Source organism: Paraphaeosphaeria sporulosa, assembly GCF_001642045.1.
Source record: "Paraphaeosphaeria sporulosa strain AP3s5-JAC2a unplaced genomic scaffold CC84scaffold_5, whole genome shotgun sequence".
In the NCBI taxonomy this organism is placed as follows: domain Eukaryota; kingdom Fungi; phylum Ascomycota; class Dothideomycetes; order Pleosporales; family Didymosphaeriaceae; genus Paraphaeosphaeria; species Paraphaeosphaeria sporulosa.
In genome coordinates, this window is record NW_017253364.1 from 3017822 (window position 1) to 3032768 (window position 14947).

Here is a 14947-nt window from a genome sequence, read left to right on the forward strand (position 1 = left end):
CGACAAGACCGTCAAGATCTGGGATGCGAGCAGCGGCGCGTGCCTGCAGACGCTCGAGGGCCATAGCCACTCGATCAGCTCAGTGGCCTTCTCACACGACTCGGCGAGGCTGGCGTCGGCGTCGCACGACAAGACCGTCAAGATCTGGGATGCGAGCAGCGGCGCGTGCCTGCAGACACTTGAGGGCTATAGCAGCAGCGTCAGCTCAGCCGATCTCGTCTCTATTCTTGCATCGCTACATTTTGACAATGTGACAAAACCCTACCAATCTGTCCGTCAACGAATAGCGGTTAGCTCAGATGCTACCTGGATCTCTTGTGATAGTCAGAACGTGCTGTGGCTCCCAACAGAATATCGACCATACTGCTCAGCTATGTCGAATACATGTGTTGGTCTAGGTACACGGTCTGGAAAGTTTTGGATATGTTATTTTACGTGATAATATATTCGAAGGCTTTACATGTTCTTCTCCTATATTATTTTTCTAAATCGTCATTTGTAGAGGGCCGGAGAAGCACATGTATATATATACATGGTAGTTCTTTGCCGCATCGAAGCTTCGTGAATCCAACGAGAGCGACATAGCCACTAGATGCTTATGATTTTAGAGGGAAGCTTCTAGAAGGATACGCTACACCTTGGGCTGCGTATAGCGTGGTGCACAATGCAGGCCGCCTACTACGTAAGCGCCCAAAGTACTCTTGTGTTAAATCCAGAAGGGTAGCTAGTCCTAAAGGGTTAGGGTTGGTTCTCGGGCAAGACAACTGAGGGGAAGGGAAGGGGTCTTGTTGATATGATAGTATCTTGCGAAGTGTAACGAGTCAACAGTATGGCCTAAGTGTAATCCAAACGATAGATTGATAAACAGGTTGAACACGAGTATGAGAGTTCATGCTCGCGATCCTATATACTGAATCTGATCAGTTACCTGATCACCCTGATCGAGGTGATCAAGTCGTGCTCAGTGATCAGTATGCGAGTTGCTCAGCATGATCAGTGGGCTTGGCACACTGATCACTCTGATCAAGTCACGTGACCTTGTGTCGTACTCGCGACACTGGTCGAACTCCTCATTACATGTGTGGTTCAGATGACCGTTCGTCTCGGATCCTAACATCTTGTCGAAACGCATAAGCTTGCCTTGCTTTACGGACAAATCCGGAGCATATGTTGACAAGGACTACACAGCATGAACTCTTATACGCTGTAATTTAGTGTAGCTGGCTATGCTTTAGGGCCCCCGAAGCGACACTAAATGCAGTTACCTGCAATAGAGCAAGGGTGTCTTACTGTTGGAGCTTCTAGTGCCACCAACATAACGACTGAAAGTCTAATTTCAACACTGTAATTTTTGTTGTTGAAGCCTAGCAGCTGGTAGGGTCGCATTTAAAGTATGTCAGCTATGCAGCTAAAAGATTATAGCAGGGCGTGACTGAGAGTCGCGGCGCGTGAAGGATGTTCACGTTTCTGCGCGGTGGGATGTTCGACCTACAGGGATAGACGTTACTCTACTTGTAGTAGTACACAGTCCTGGTACGACACAACTTCTTTGTATTCTGTAGAAAGAAAATCCAAGCTCGTGCTCGTGACCTACTTGATGTGCGCTAGTTTCATGCAGGCCCTAGCATGTTACTCTTTGTCATTCTAGTCGAAGGATGGGAGATGGCCACGAACACATCACAATATTGGCCACAGTGAATACCACCATCCCTTTGTAAGTCATTGGTCCGGTAGAAGGTTTAAAATCAAAGTAAACTGCTCGCTCCTCACAAAGTGACACGTTATTATACTATTCCTTTCAAGGAAGGCCATTAGCGCAACGTCAGTAATGAACGCGGTCGCACTTTTCAAATCGCATAGACTGAACGGCCGCCCGCCATCGCAGCGAGGATCACCTCCCTGATAGTGCACGCAGAGACCTCCCGTACAGGAAGGACCTGCGACAAGCCCCTGGTTCCACGAGAGATCCCTCTGTGCCGCCGCCGTTGCACTGGGAAGGTGGTCCAACAAATAACGCTCTGAACATCGAAGCACGTACATGTCTTTCAGATTTTGCCGCACCGGTAGCAGAACTTGTGCTTGCAGTGGCAGCTACGGTTCCGTCAGCAAGCGTCATGAACAAAGGCGAAGCGACCTACGTGATGTGCATACAACCTGACCTGAGCAAGATCATTATATTGCATTGAGGACAAGGTCGTCATATACAGCTGGCGGCGGTTTGGATGAAGAGTTGCACGTATGGGTCGCTATCGCAGAGTCCGGGATGCTCTGCATGCAACACATGTTTTGGCGTCGCAACATGGATATACGGCTGTGTCCCGGATGGTGTCCTCAAGGCCGACGTAGCTTGTGCATTGGGAGCAGTCTGTTAAGTTTGGGTCTGACAACCGGTTGACCTTGAGTTCAGAAAAATAGAGTTTGCTCGCCGGGAGGAGCGACCGGCGCAGCTCAAGGTTTATGGTCCCTTGGCAACATCGAGGAGGAAAGAGGGAGGTATTTCTTGTGAAGTGCGATCCTTACAAAAGTGATGAGCCACGACTGGAAGACCACGTGCGCGCACTCCATGGTAATGGTGTTCTTGGCCTGAAGCGTGAAGTCAGCGGTGCTGTGCAGATGAATTAAAACTCGTGAAAGTAGGCACCGGAGAACCCAATTGGGGATAAAACGGTGTACTGAGAGTGTGTGCTTTGACTTACTGGGACATCATTGGAGTAGGAGTAGCACTCCGCGAGTTTCAGGTCACCATCCACTTGCTCCATCGCACAGAGGTCACCGCTCCAGTCACAGGTTTTTCTGCCGTCCACAAAGGCAGCAAATTAGTTTCAATGTGTATCACAAGTTGGGCTTTATTTGGGCCTCTTCTCACCGGCCCTGTTCAGATGTGAAAAGAAAACACATTCGCAAGATATGATGCACTGACCAGCCCGCGTAGCAATGTGGGCACTCAAGATAGGGGAGCGGAGGTGCGAGGCTTATGTTTGGCCCTTTCCGCAATGAATCATTGAAGTACTCCTGCCAAGCCCTAGGTACCAAGAGGGAGGTCTGAATATTTTCGTTTCTCCTGTTGTCATCATTAAATCCATACTTCCCGCGCCAAGGATATGAAAAGTGAGGACAGCTGCCCTGAGGTTCTACATTTCCAGGGAGAGCATGCATCGGGCTCAGGGTCCAGGAGTGATGTATCCATGATCGATTGGCGCCTGTTGTAGACAATTGCGGCTCAGGGTTAGCGCGAACACTTCAGAGGCCGTTGGTAGGTTTTGAAATCGTGTAAGTCAGCGTGGCCTGAGTTGTTATAGGGTGACCCCGCGTTGTGGTTTGGCAACCGCTAACCCGCCGCTGCGCCAATGTCTAGGACCACAAGAAGATCAACACAGGGTGGATCACGTTTTCCAACTATATCCTGGCCTGTGATCATGGGAATACCTTTCAAACGCTAAGTACAGAGCTAGATCTACCCGCTCGACAGACATATCTTCATAGCAGTTCACCTTCCACCAATTCAATCGCCGTACCCGGATGTTTACATCGAGTTACCGTATGCGTAAATAAAGGGACACAAAGTCTCAATCGGGTAAGAAGGCACGATCTCATCAGCGAGCTATCAGGCCCCGATACTTCATTCAGCTGAGACTGACAATTGTCTTTGGTGAGTTCACGTTCCATTCTTCCACGTCATTATTTGTCTATACTACATACAACCACTGCACCAGTCTCAGATGCTAAAGCTTTGAGCCTGAGACAACCATCTCCTGTCAGTCACATTGATCTTAAATTGTTTGTGCACGCGCCAGTGCTTTCGTGAGGCTAGACCAAAACACAATCTCCATTCCCGCCAGACATCCACCATACCACATCTTTCTCAAACCAATTCACCAGCTCACCGCCACCCCAGTTATTCCTCAAGCAGTCGCCACCGGCAGCCAACTCAATGAAAAACAATACGCCCCAGGTGCGCGCACCAACTCGCTCCTGATCAACCCCGCTTGGCCCCTCCCGCCTGGACAGCCGTACCCCTCAAGGGAGCCGCCACTGAAGGACAGTACGTTCAGTTTCGCGCTGGCCGGGAAAACGAGTACCGAACATTTGCCTTTGCAGGCGCCCCCTACCATCCCCCGGGTGGGTCTTTCAGCCCCGCAGGACCTGTGCCCCATCACCGAGTTCAAGCACTGTGTTTACCACATCTCACCTACGGCGTCCGGTGTTCTGTCCTGGTGGTGGTCGCCGCGCTTGGGGAAGCATCCGAAGGTCGACGAGGACCTACCTGCTCGTGCCGCGCGCGGAAACGCACCGGGATGTCTGCGTGGGACATCCGGCTACCGGGTTTACTGACGCGGACTCGGTGTGTTCGGAGGGAAGCTCATGACTTTGAGATCGCTCTTGGAAAAAACCCTGTGACGAAGTCAGTCAACCGCAAACAAACAAGCTGCTGTGAGACTCACGTGAGCGCCACCGCCGTGGTCATTTCGAACGCGTCTGGCCTGCCCTCTTGGCTAAGTCCAAGGTAGTCCCGAAGGATAGCCATATAGACACAGGTCTCGATACCATCAACTTTCGACGTCGCAAAGTCACACCCGGTGTGCGGCGCCGCAGCATAAGATACTGAGTACGGGACTCACCGATGGCTCGTCGCTGACTGGATCGAAGGCTCGGCCAGTGTCGTGCGGACGCATTGCCGCAGAGGACCCCCACTATCCACCGGTGGTGCACAGAAGTGCAGCTGAGGCGTTGTTTTCAAACCCGATCCTTTCTTCGAAGTTCGCCAGGAAGGGGAAAAAGGCGATTTTTGTGCTTTAACGTTATGGCGAACGGACCGCACTCGTGTGTTTGAGAGAGAGACACCGGGGGGTGGCACGCTGTCAGAGACGCGAGGTGTTGGTGGAGAGAAACGAAAGCGACAGTGGCAGGTGAGAGACTTTGTACGCGTCCGTTTGCCGTTTGCTCCGCACAGACCACCGTGGAGTAGGGCGATGGAGCGACGGCCGAGTTTGGTTGCCCAGGTGAAGGTGACGGAGAAGGTGGGGAGCTGCCGTCACTACATGCGCCTGTGTCGATGCAACCCAATGCCTAAGAAAACCGGCCAGGGCGAACAGCAGCTGCTCGCAATAGCTCAATAATGTCCAGACTCGACTCGGTCATTTACACTGTAAAAGATAGTCCCCTAGCGTGAGGAATAGCGATGCCCAAACCAATACATACGAATACAAACAGCCAAAATCTCCAACGAACGCAGTTTCGCTTAGTAATACCTACCTACTTAACTCATACGAGGTTAGAAAGTGCTTAAGCGATGGAGAGTTGCGCAATGTTACGCAAATAAATAGATGAAGATCTTAAATCCACCCATCGCGCTCTCTCTCATCCTTTCCCCCAGCACTCCCTTTGAACCACCCAACTCCTGCATTTGCCACGCCCTTCCACCGTTCCACACTACGTTTCTTCGTAAACCTGTACTGTCTTTCACGGCTGCGCTCCAGACGCTGCTTGAACGGTGTCTCGCCCGAAGGACCCAGCCCTCTAAGCTCCATGTCCTCTCGCACTTCCGCTTCGCGGAAGCCCAGCGCAGAGCGGTTGCCTCTCCTTGAGCTCGTCGAATTACCCCTCAGAATGATGTTTGCTCTCGAGCCAAGCGTCTCGTTCGATCGGACTTTTCTGAGACGGCTTTGTAGATCTGCCACGTCGCCTTCGGCCAGTATCTTTCCTTTTCGATTGCTCGGTGGCGTATGGTAATCAAAATTCGAGTTCACTCTTCGAAGGCTGTATTTACGAGGGCTTTGGTCGAGGATCTTACCCAGGTCCTGGATTTCTTCGGCTTGTGCGCGCATTCGATCGAGCGACTGCATGCGTGGAGCAGCAAAAGCGCGACCTTGAACAGAGCGCGACGAACGGCGACCCAGGCGGGTTGGAGAATGGCCACGTTGATAGGTGCGTGCAGTACGCTTTTCTTCAATGGCGGCGGCAACCTGGGCCACCGAGTTGGGTACGACATCAAGAGAATTCTGTGGGGAGCGTGAGTTGATGTCCTGACGTGGCAGAATTGCACGAGTGGAATGATTGGAATTGCGAGCATACCATATGAATGAGTACGATGGGTATCTGGACCGTCACGAGCTTTCTACGTCATGTTAGGCTCATTCATTGAACCCACATGGGCGGTGCAGGACAACACACGTGTGAGATGTTCCCACTATGACATTGAGGAAGTAGCGAACCTCGAAGTACTTCCCTGCTTCTGTTAACTTCTCTTATGGATTGCGATCGTTGTACATACCACACTTGACTGTGGCGTGTCCGCGCGGAACCTCTATATCACATGTGCGGACATGCGAGGTATGGGCAGGAACTCCGTGCCACCCAGCAGCACCTTGCTTGGTGATGGCTTTGCTGAGAATAGACTTTTCGTTGCTGTCAAAAATACGAGCCTGGCTTGCTGACTTCTCCATCGTAGACGCGGCTGCCTGTCATTACATCATGTCAGACAAGCAGCTCCATCTGTATTCATCTCGCAACAAACATGTTTGTAACAGAGGATATCTCGCTCCAAATGCAACTCTATCTTCTTGATTGTCTTTCGGCTATTATTGGCGACGTGTACGTCGACATATATGCTGGTTCCGCTGACCCATACTTGTCGGTGTAAGCCAGCTGTCAACCGAACAATCTCAAGCGCGGTATCGCGAGGCTTCATCCACTCATCGGACGCGGTGAGAGGGCTTGGGAGAGACATGAGAGCCTTCTCAGCTGGAGCATTGTCAGAAAGTCCATGTATGGCAGTGTGTCACTTACGATCGTAGACGGACAGTACCGGTACATCGTCCGACACCCTTACTATGTATTGCTTTCCTTGGTCACGAATGAGCAGGGAGACGCAGAGGATGTATCGAATTCGAGCAGTTTTGGACTGAAAAGGCGGTGGACCGACGTTGAGCGGTAGGCTCATCGAGAATGGTAGATTGGTAATAGAGGGCATCAAATGCCAGAATGGGTCATCTCGTCCGATCTGTCCCTGGCTGTCCACCATGTTCTGTGGTGGTGGGTAGTCCTCATCAATGAGTTCCGTAGCCAGATTAAGAAATACGGATCGTCTGTTTCCACTCATTTCCTCAAGCCCAATTAGGTCAATGGATATTCGTGCAATGGCTAGTGTCTTTTTATGACGTGTTCGGTCGGCATCGTCTACGTTGATCTGGACAGTACCATCGATCGAGCCCCCTCCAACGAAGAGGCTTGCTGAGAGATCTAGTCCTAGATGTACGCGCGGATGTCGGTGTGAGGGATACTCTAGGAGCTCGGCGGAAAGCGGTTCACGTATGAATGTCCTAGACGGCGGGCGTCGACAAGTGTCATGTGCGACAGGGGCTGCAACGTTGCGAAGAGGTGATTGTGAATGCCCATGTCGAGGTATGGTATTACCGACGCCGTGAGGAGGAGGTGGAGGTATTGTAGGGACGTTGTTGAGGGATGGTACAGGAACGCGTAGCGGAATCAGCGATGAGCTTGGTAGAGGTATCCGATTTCTCGACGCACTACGCGCTCTTATCCTGGAGGATGATCGAGGCGGAATGCTGCCAGGTGGAATGCTATATATGCTGGAAATGCTTAGATCTGCCGGCGATGGTGTTCTACTGTAGTTACGGTTTAGCATGCGTAGGATGTATCGAGGGCGCCATAGTGACTTACGAAGCCTCTCCAGATCGCCCTCGGTGCGCTGATCTAACACCGTTGCTGTCGATGCTTGGTTTTCCGTCAGGCTCTCTGTTCTCTGCAAGTCTTGTGTCGAGGCTAGGCCGCCTCGATGCAACAGACGGTTTTCGCGTCAATTCATTTCGTGATGCGCTTCGCGGGAGATGCTTGTCGGAAAGAAGCCTCCCTGGTATAGAATCGGCCAGGCTTGGCTCAGTAAGTTCGCGAATGTCTGACAATGGGCGCGTCCTTGCCCAAGACGTGATGTTGCTCGAATGGCCCCTAGATTCCCCGCTGCTGCCGCCCACCATGTCTTTGCTGACGGGTCCCTCTGATCCGGATGGTGTTACGTGTACAGAGCCGCTTGCTCGCTCCAGTGAAAGACGAGCCTCGAGTGGAGGACCTTTGCCTGGAGGTGACTCCGGGTGACCTGATCCCTTCAGCACCCGGCCCGCGAACTCGGACAAGGCCAATGTCATACCGTCAGCTGCAGCGATGCGTATGGAATCGAATCCGCCTGAGAACAACTTCACGGATATAGACCGAGCGCAGGCGCAAGGCGTAGCGATTAGATGCTGACCAGATGATTTCTGTTTGTGCGGGATCCGATGCTGCTGGGAACAGGAAGAAAGTCATGTGAGACTATGTCGATGCTCGATATCCAAGGTGTTGTTTGAAGGTCGCATGCCGTCGGCGCAATGCTTGCGGTGTACATGGTGTTGAGGCTGCTGCATGCGTCATGGTAAGATCGAGGAAGGTATGTTCCTACCGAGGAGTACGCTGTAGACGGAAAGAGTAAGACTTGGAGAAGTGACGAACGACGAAGTTCACACGAAGGATTGCATTGATCATTTCTACAGCACAATCCCAGCACCACTTGCAATATTCTGTGAACACCGTCACATTATGGCCAGGTATAGACCTTACCTGACGTGAGAACTACAATTCGTCCAAAAGACGTCCGGGTGCAATTGCCTCGTCGCAGCTCTACGATCAACACCCTTGTGGAGATTGACTCGCTGCGTGCGTTGTTAACTTTGGTCGAAGTCGGACCGAACTGGACCCCAAGTCACGATGCTCCAAACCTTGGCGGTTCGGAGTAAATTTGGGGAGCAACGTGACCTGCGAAGCGATCCCTATATAGTTAACCAAGCGCAGACGGTGCAGAAGTCGGAACAGTGGATCCGCCAGCCTTCGTTGGCATGTTCTGGAACGGCTCTAGGCTTGGATCCGTGAGTGCGCAGGTGACATGTACCAAGTGCGTGTCGACTGCTCCTTCGTCTGCGATGGGAGCGAGCGGTGAGGTATGCCAGCGACATCGCGGAGTCCTTACGGTGCAACTGTGCTCCAGGTCCTAATGCGAGACTCAGTGCAAGTTGCACCATGCGGCGCATCCGAGGGTTCCCCGGATTGCCTGATCCGAACCAGAAGAGCGTGACCTGGCCAGGTGGACAGGCCAAGGCTGTCGTCGGGGCGTGAAGCGCGTGTAGCCCCACCCAAGCGTCGGTCGAAAAGGTCGAGGAAAGAGACCGTCGTCGGTCTCGCAACTGCGCCCACCAGAGCGTGTTTTGTTCCCCATGGGCCACGTCCATCTCTTGGACAGTCTTATGCGCCGTCTGTTATCAGATCAAGATTCGAGCTCGCGTCCCTGCAGGCGTCAGCCTCACCGCGAGAGGCCAGTGACCTCATGGCGCTAGGGCACGATGCATACGTCTCACGGCGCGTGTTCGCTGCTGTGTTGCCGGTCGGTCGCTGGCCGCCGCCGGGTTGCTTTTTCGGAGTGCGTGGTCGCCAGGTCGTGTTGGGTGCTCCATAGCCACCGTTTTCGTGTGCGGAAAGTTGGCAGACGGTCGCGCGGGAAGTGACGAGTGCAGCCATCCAACTCCGAGCCCGCGCGCGCTGGCAGTCGCGCTGTTAAGAGCATCGAGGACGCCGTTGGCAGCGCTCCGCCAAGGGCCTTGTCCATGGAGATGCCGGAGATGCACGACAAAGGCTCTGTGGCGCCGCTGCGCGGATTGCGCACCTTTCCGCTCGCAGTGAAGCGATCCCGTTAGCGTGCGTGAGCACCGATGGGCCTGCAGCTCGCCTCGGCGCGTCCACTGGTGCGCGCCCCGCCATGGTGTGCGGCGCTCACTCACGCCCGCTCGACGGCTGCGAAGAGTTTTCGTCGCGGGGGCACATTGCACATTGCATTACTGGCACGGGCAGCCTCTCCGCACACCCAGCCAGCCTGCCATTCGCACAGCAGCCTGCACCGCAGACGCGTCCGCCAGCCAGCAGCCAGCAGCTCTCGCTCGTGCTATCGATAGCCCGTGACGCAGGCCCTGCGCCGGCCCCTTTGAATCGCTGTTCTCCCGCCTCCGCTGGACGTTTGTTTCCTTTACATAAAGTCTTACCTCACAGCTTCTGCGCGCGACCACCCACAGCCTCCGTAGCAGCCCTCTTATCAGTCATTATCAACAGCTTCCACACACACACACGTGCAAACCGCCGACCCGCCGCTGCGGCTGTCCATACCGCGCGCTTAGCCGTCCAGAGCTCTCCCCGGCCATCTCGTCGTCCCTCAGCCTGTCGCGTCACGCTGCGCTTGGCGTCTGTGCCCCTCCCTATCGTCCGGAGGGGCACGCTGCCCGCAGATGGGTGATAGTCTCGTAACAGATATGACGGCCCCAGTGGGCAAGCAGGAGGCTGAGCGGGATGGCTCGACCTCCTCCATTGCCTCGTCGCCTGAGCCCGAGCCCGCTGCATATACCCAGGACAACCCGCAGCAGCAGCAGAAGCGCAAAGGCGGGCGCAAGCCTGTGAGCTACCCACCGTGCCTGGCGCACAGCACGTCGCCATGTCCAAGTCCACGCTAACCCGCCGCAAGATATATGCGACCTCCGAGGAGCGCAAGCAGCGCAACCGTCAGGCCCAGGCTGCCTTCCGCGAGCGGCGCACCGAGTACATCAAGCAACTCGAAAGCACTATCAAGCACCACGAGGAAACGCTGCAGAACCTGCAGCAAAGCCACCGCAGCGCCGCCGACGAGTGTTTGATGCTCCGGTACAAGAACTCGCTGCTAGAAAGGATCTTGCTTGAGAAAGGTACTCACACTTGCAGACTGCTGCCCCTGGCCATTGGTTTGACAACACACAGGTATTGACGTGCAGGCTGAGCTCCAAGCAAAGACAGGCAGTCCCAACCTGGGTCCCACGCGCCAAAATGCGCCTACGACCGCTTCACCAAATCAGCCTCCGCTACAGCAGCGTGCAATGTTGAACAGACAGCAGCAAAACCGCCGATCAATGGGAGGGCTGCCTAAGGCTGAAGGTGTGCCTGGTCTACCCATGATTCAACCTGACGGAGCAATCCCAAATCGTTCACCACTGTCGCAGCCTACTCCCGGATCGCATCTTCCCTCGCCCGTCGCGTCAGCTACGCGCTCGCCGAACTTTGTTGCCCACGGCACATCGGTGTCTCCCAACTTCGGGTCCATTCCTCCACAACAACAACCTCAGCGGCACCAGCAATTGCAGCCGCAGCCGCCTAGATCTCAGTTTACTCCCATAATGGGCCCACAGCGGCCATCCGTCATCACAAATCAACCATCATCGAACGGTCTATCGAGCGCATCCACGGGCAGCGGAGCGAGTGTAATGACCCAGAGTAGCACCGCTGGCGGTACACAGGCATACTTCCCGACTCCATATTCTGAGCACATGACCCAACTAGAGCAAGAGTACGACGAGCAGAATGATATGCTCGACCAGGAAGACCCTAGCGACCACTCCGCCGGGCCTGGTCCGTACCCAAATCCTTTCCAGTCGAACGCGATGCAATCGCAAAACATGCAGCCTCCAATGCCACCTGCCCAAAACCCGCCATATACGAACAACGGCCCAGTAGCGGCCAACGAAGCAAACCATGCGTTCAACGGGATGAACCATCTCTTCGACCCTTACGATCCAATGCTAGATGCGGATCCATTTGGACTGTCCGCCAGCATGCACTTTCCGACGATGTACGAATCGAGATGAGGAACAGTATCATGGCCTACGTGATCAATGATCAGTATACATAATATACCAAAGGGCGGCTTCTGAACTGCTGTTCTCGGATGGTACGAAGACATTACGAGAATATGCTTACATTTTTGTGACTTTGCGCGAATTGCTTTTGTCGTTACAAGCGGGCGTCAGAGGGTCATACATGGTCGAGGATTCGACCACGGCGTTTGTTGTCCAAGGCAAGGATTACCCCACGAATGCCATTGACTCTATTTGTTTTCTTCGGGATGGGCGGCATTATTAAAAGTCTATGTTTGGGAAGTCATTTTTAGCTACTGGGGGGTTGGAGCTAGGTGGGTTATTGCTACGGAATGTGACTTGGACAGTCACGGTTTCACTGCTCCATATTAACGGCCACAGCATGGGTCTACTCGGTCCAGAGACTCAGTAGATGTTGTGAATATTCACGGCCAGGTCAGCTTGGTCTTTCCTACCACAATATTTCTCGCACTTCAATGAGTGAGGTTGGCCACAGACGGCTTGTAAGTGTCGTGGATGCGAACGTCATCTTTACCCCGGACGCCTCATGTGGCGGCGGAGACGCACAGATCAAATTACGAACCTAATTCAATTCGGCTCTGACGTCGCCAAAGCTTCCCAGCAACAGGCGAAAATCTGCGAAGCAGCTTCGGGTATCGATTCATGGTCAATTGCGTGAGGGCACATGAATGCGTTGCTCTTAATCATCAATTCGTCCCCGCTTTACGAAGTGGTGTGTTGGTATCCGTGGACCGTCCGAGCTTAGCGCACTGTGGTGGCCCACAGACTTCATGTGCTACAGCAGGAAGGAAGCGCAACTGTAATCAGAGACAAGTCCGACTTTAGAGAATAGAGAAGGCCTTTTTTTTTTTTTTTTTTTTTTTACAGCACATTGATCACGGCGAGAAGAAGGGGTAGGCCTTTGTCGCTCAGTCAACGTGCGAAGTGAGGGGCAGCTGCCCGTGGTGCATCGAGAAACACATCGTTGTCTCCTATGGTATATGGCCTCTGTCGGAACGGTGACATGTGTAAATCTGAGCCTGCTTTCCAGCCCGCAGAAGCAGCCACAAGCAGGACATGCACAAAGAGTTCCTGGCCTGCTGAATGCATCGAGGTCTCGAGGGCTGCACGGGCCGCTATTGACTAAGCGAAGAGCTCCATCCACAATCGAAAATTACCGTCCATCCTCAACGCCAACTGCGACTGCTCCGAGCTATCCACCTGCATCTTGAGAGCCGCGACCCTTGCACACCAGGGCCCGCTCTCGCATTCTTCACCGTCCTCCGACAGATTGAGCGTCTAGAAGGACAAGCGCGAAAGGCGCTTTAACTCCTCAACATGTCCATCGCTTCCAAGGTGCGTTAACCCACCTTGCGTCAGAGCCCCGCGAGAGGCTCAAAGACTCTTCGCAACGCCCACGCAGCGCCTCAATCGCACATTGGAACGCATCGCTGACTTTCTGCAGAACCTCTACGAGTTGCTGGGTGCGTTGAAACCATGGCGACACGCTCGCGAGACCCAAAAACCCCGCTAACTACCACGACAGGCAACGACCCAGAGCTCGACCCCGAGCGCGCTACCCCCCAGCCGCCGGTCAAGACTGTCGACAAGCCCGCTGCGAGAACCGGCAAGCGTAATGCTCCCGCCGAAGCTCCTGCACGGTCCGGCGCCGCTACCACTTCTTCCCGCCCTCCCCGGGACTCTGGCAACGCCAACGAGAACTGTATGTCTGCCCCCTCAGGCTCCAGCGCCCGCGCTGAGCCATAACGGCCTGGATGCGCGGCGCCCGCTTCTGGCACTCCCGCTGACATGTGCAGACATTCGGGATCGCAACGTAGGTGCGGATAAGAACCGTAGCCGAGGTGCAGGTTTTGACCGTGAGGGTGGTGATGCCCCTCGTGAGGGTGGCCGCGGACGTGGACGTGGTGGTCGCGGAGGTCGCGGTGGCCGTGGTGGCGCTAGGGGCGACCGCCAGAGCCGTGGCGTTGTCGGGTACGTCGTGCTTTGTCAATCTTTCCACTCTTTCACTAACTTTGCTTAGCGACCACGAGAAGCAAGTCGCTCACGGATGGGGAGCTACCAGCGGTGAAGGCGAGTTGGCCGACGAGACCGCCGGCGAGGCCATCGCCCAGAAGGACGAGAAGGAGGCCGTCGCTGAGGACGCCGCTCCCGAAGACGTCGCTGAGCCCGAGCCTGAGGACAAGACCAAGTCCTACGAGCAGTACCTCGCTGAGCTCGCTCAGAAGAAGCTTGACCTTGGCGAGCAGAAGGTGCGCAAGGCCAACGAGGGCAGCTCTGCCAAGTTCCCCGAGGGCAAGGCCGTTACCCGCGAGGAGAACGAGGAGTACTTTGCCGGAACCGGAGGCAAGAAGCAGCGCACTCGTGAGCGCAAGGAGAAGGCTTTCGTTGAGCTCGACGGAGACCGCCTGCTCCAGCCTCCTCCCCGCGAGAACACTGGCGGACGCGGCCGTGGTGGTCGTGGCCGTGGCGAGGGCCGTGGCGGTCGTGGCGGCGACTCCCGTGGCCGTGGTCGCGGTGAAGGTCGCGGCGAGGGCCGTGGCGGCGGCGGACGTGGCCCCCGTGGTGGCGCCCAGTCCGGCCCCAACCTCAACGACAACAACGCTTTCCCCAGCCTGGGTGCATAGTGTGTTTCCCTGATTGCGGAAACGGCATGAACTGCGAACGTCATGCCTACCTGATGGTTTAACGACCGTCATCTGAACAGTGTGAATGCAACATGAAAGGAAATGTGGGCCGATCGGCCGTCAGGACAAAAAGATTTACGGGTCTCACAAGGAACGGGGTGGCGGGCAAATCATCTACTTGGATGTGTTAGCTATGCTAAGAGCTTACTCCTTTTACTTTACTCTTTACGAACCGTGCCAGAACGTGCTGTGCCCTGTGCATGTAGGTGTGCTAACATGCTCCGTGAAGCAGAACAAGGCTGAGTCCCCCTCTCAAGCGCGCAGTGACCCAGTAGCCCGGCGGTAGTAATACCATGCTATGCCAGACCTCGATGTCGAGATAATGCAATTCAGCTCTCGAATGTCACAAATCCCGTCTAGCATCGTACCGCCGCAGAGTCCCGGCTTACCTTTTGAATCTGACCCCGATGCACGAACGCAGCGACGTCGGGTTGGAAATGCAGGGACACGAGCACGCAAGGGGACCGCGGCTGAGGCGAACTGGTGCTGCCCAGCCGAAGACTCACATTGCTGCCGAAAGCCTCGTGGGTC

At 54.7% G+C, this 14947-nt stretch overlaps 5 protein-coding genes across 5 annotated transcripts in view; 3 read left to right on the forward strand and 2 right to left on the reverse strand.

Moving 5' to 3' along the window:
• Window positions 1-439, forward strand: part of CC84DRAFT_1196515 (HET-domain-containing protein) — a gene marked incomplete at its 3' end in the record, with an annotated part of 4328 nt that extends 3889 nt beyond the window's left edge. Inside the window, exon 3 of the mRNA XM_018181469.1 lies at window positions 8-439. Coding sequence (XP_018036877.1) covers window positions 8-439 — 432 coding nt within the window. The remainder of the gene's footprint in view (window positions 1-7) is intronic.
• A 1807-nt stretch (window positions 440-2246) lies between these two features.
• CC84DRAFT_1092528 (uncharacterized protein) lies at window positions 2247-2486 on the reverse strand (the record flags this gene model as incomplete). The annotated part of the gene is made up of 1 exon (XM_018174462.1): window positions 2247-2486. A coding segment is annotated over one exon (240 nt), but the record flags the coding sequence as incomplete, so codon positions are not given.
• A 2847-nt stretch (window positions 2487-5333) lies between these two features.
• On the reverse strand, window positions 5334-8162 carry CC84DRAFT_1187388 (uncharacterized protein; the record flags this gene model as incomplete). Its single annotated transcript, XM_018180927.1, has 7 exons — window positions 5334-5999; window positions 6073-6115; window positions 6172-6226; window positions 6272-6458; window positions 6515-6741; window positions 6787-7625; window positions 7681-8162. 7 exons carry the CDS (start codon window positions 8160-8162, stop codon window positions 5334-5336), a joined length of 2499 nt encoding a protein of 832 aa, XP_018036879.1.
• A 2181-nt stretch (window positions 8163-10343) lies between these two features.
• CC84DRAFT_1217720 (uncharacterized protein) lies at window positions 10344-11702 on the forward strand (the record flags this gene model as incomplete). Its single annotated transcript, XM_018182921.1, has 3 exons — window positions 10344-10484; window positions 10553-10769; window positions 10822-11702. 3 exons carry the CDS (start codon window positions 10344-10346, stop codon window positions 11700-11702), a joined length of 1239 nt encoding a protein of 412 aa, XP_018036880.1.
• Window positions 11703-12917: 1215 nt separating this feature from the next.
• On the forward strand, window positions 12918-14522 carry CC84DRAFT_1164769 (uncharacterized protein). Its single transcript, XM_018178556.1, has 5 exons — window positions 12918-13067; window positions 13177-13195; window positions 13258-13434; window positions 13529-13703; window positions 13753-14522. The coding sequence occupies exons 1-5, from the start codon at window positions 13050-13052 to the stop codon at window positions 14354-14356; spliced, it is 993 nt and encodes a 330-aa protein (XP_018036881.1). The 5' UTR covers window positions 12918-13049; the 3' UTR covers window positions 14357-14522.
• The last annotated feature ends 425 nt before the right edge of the window (window positions 14523-14947 follow it).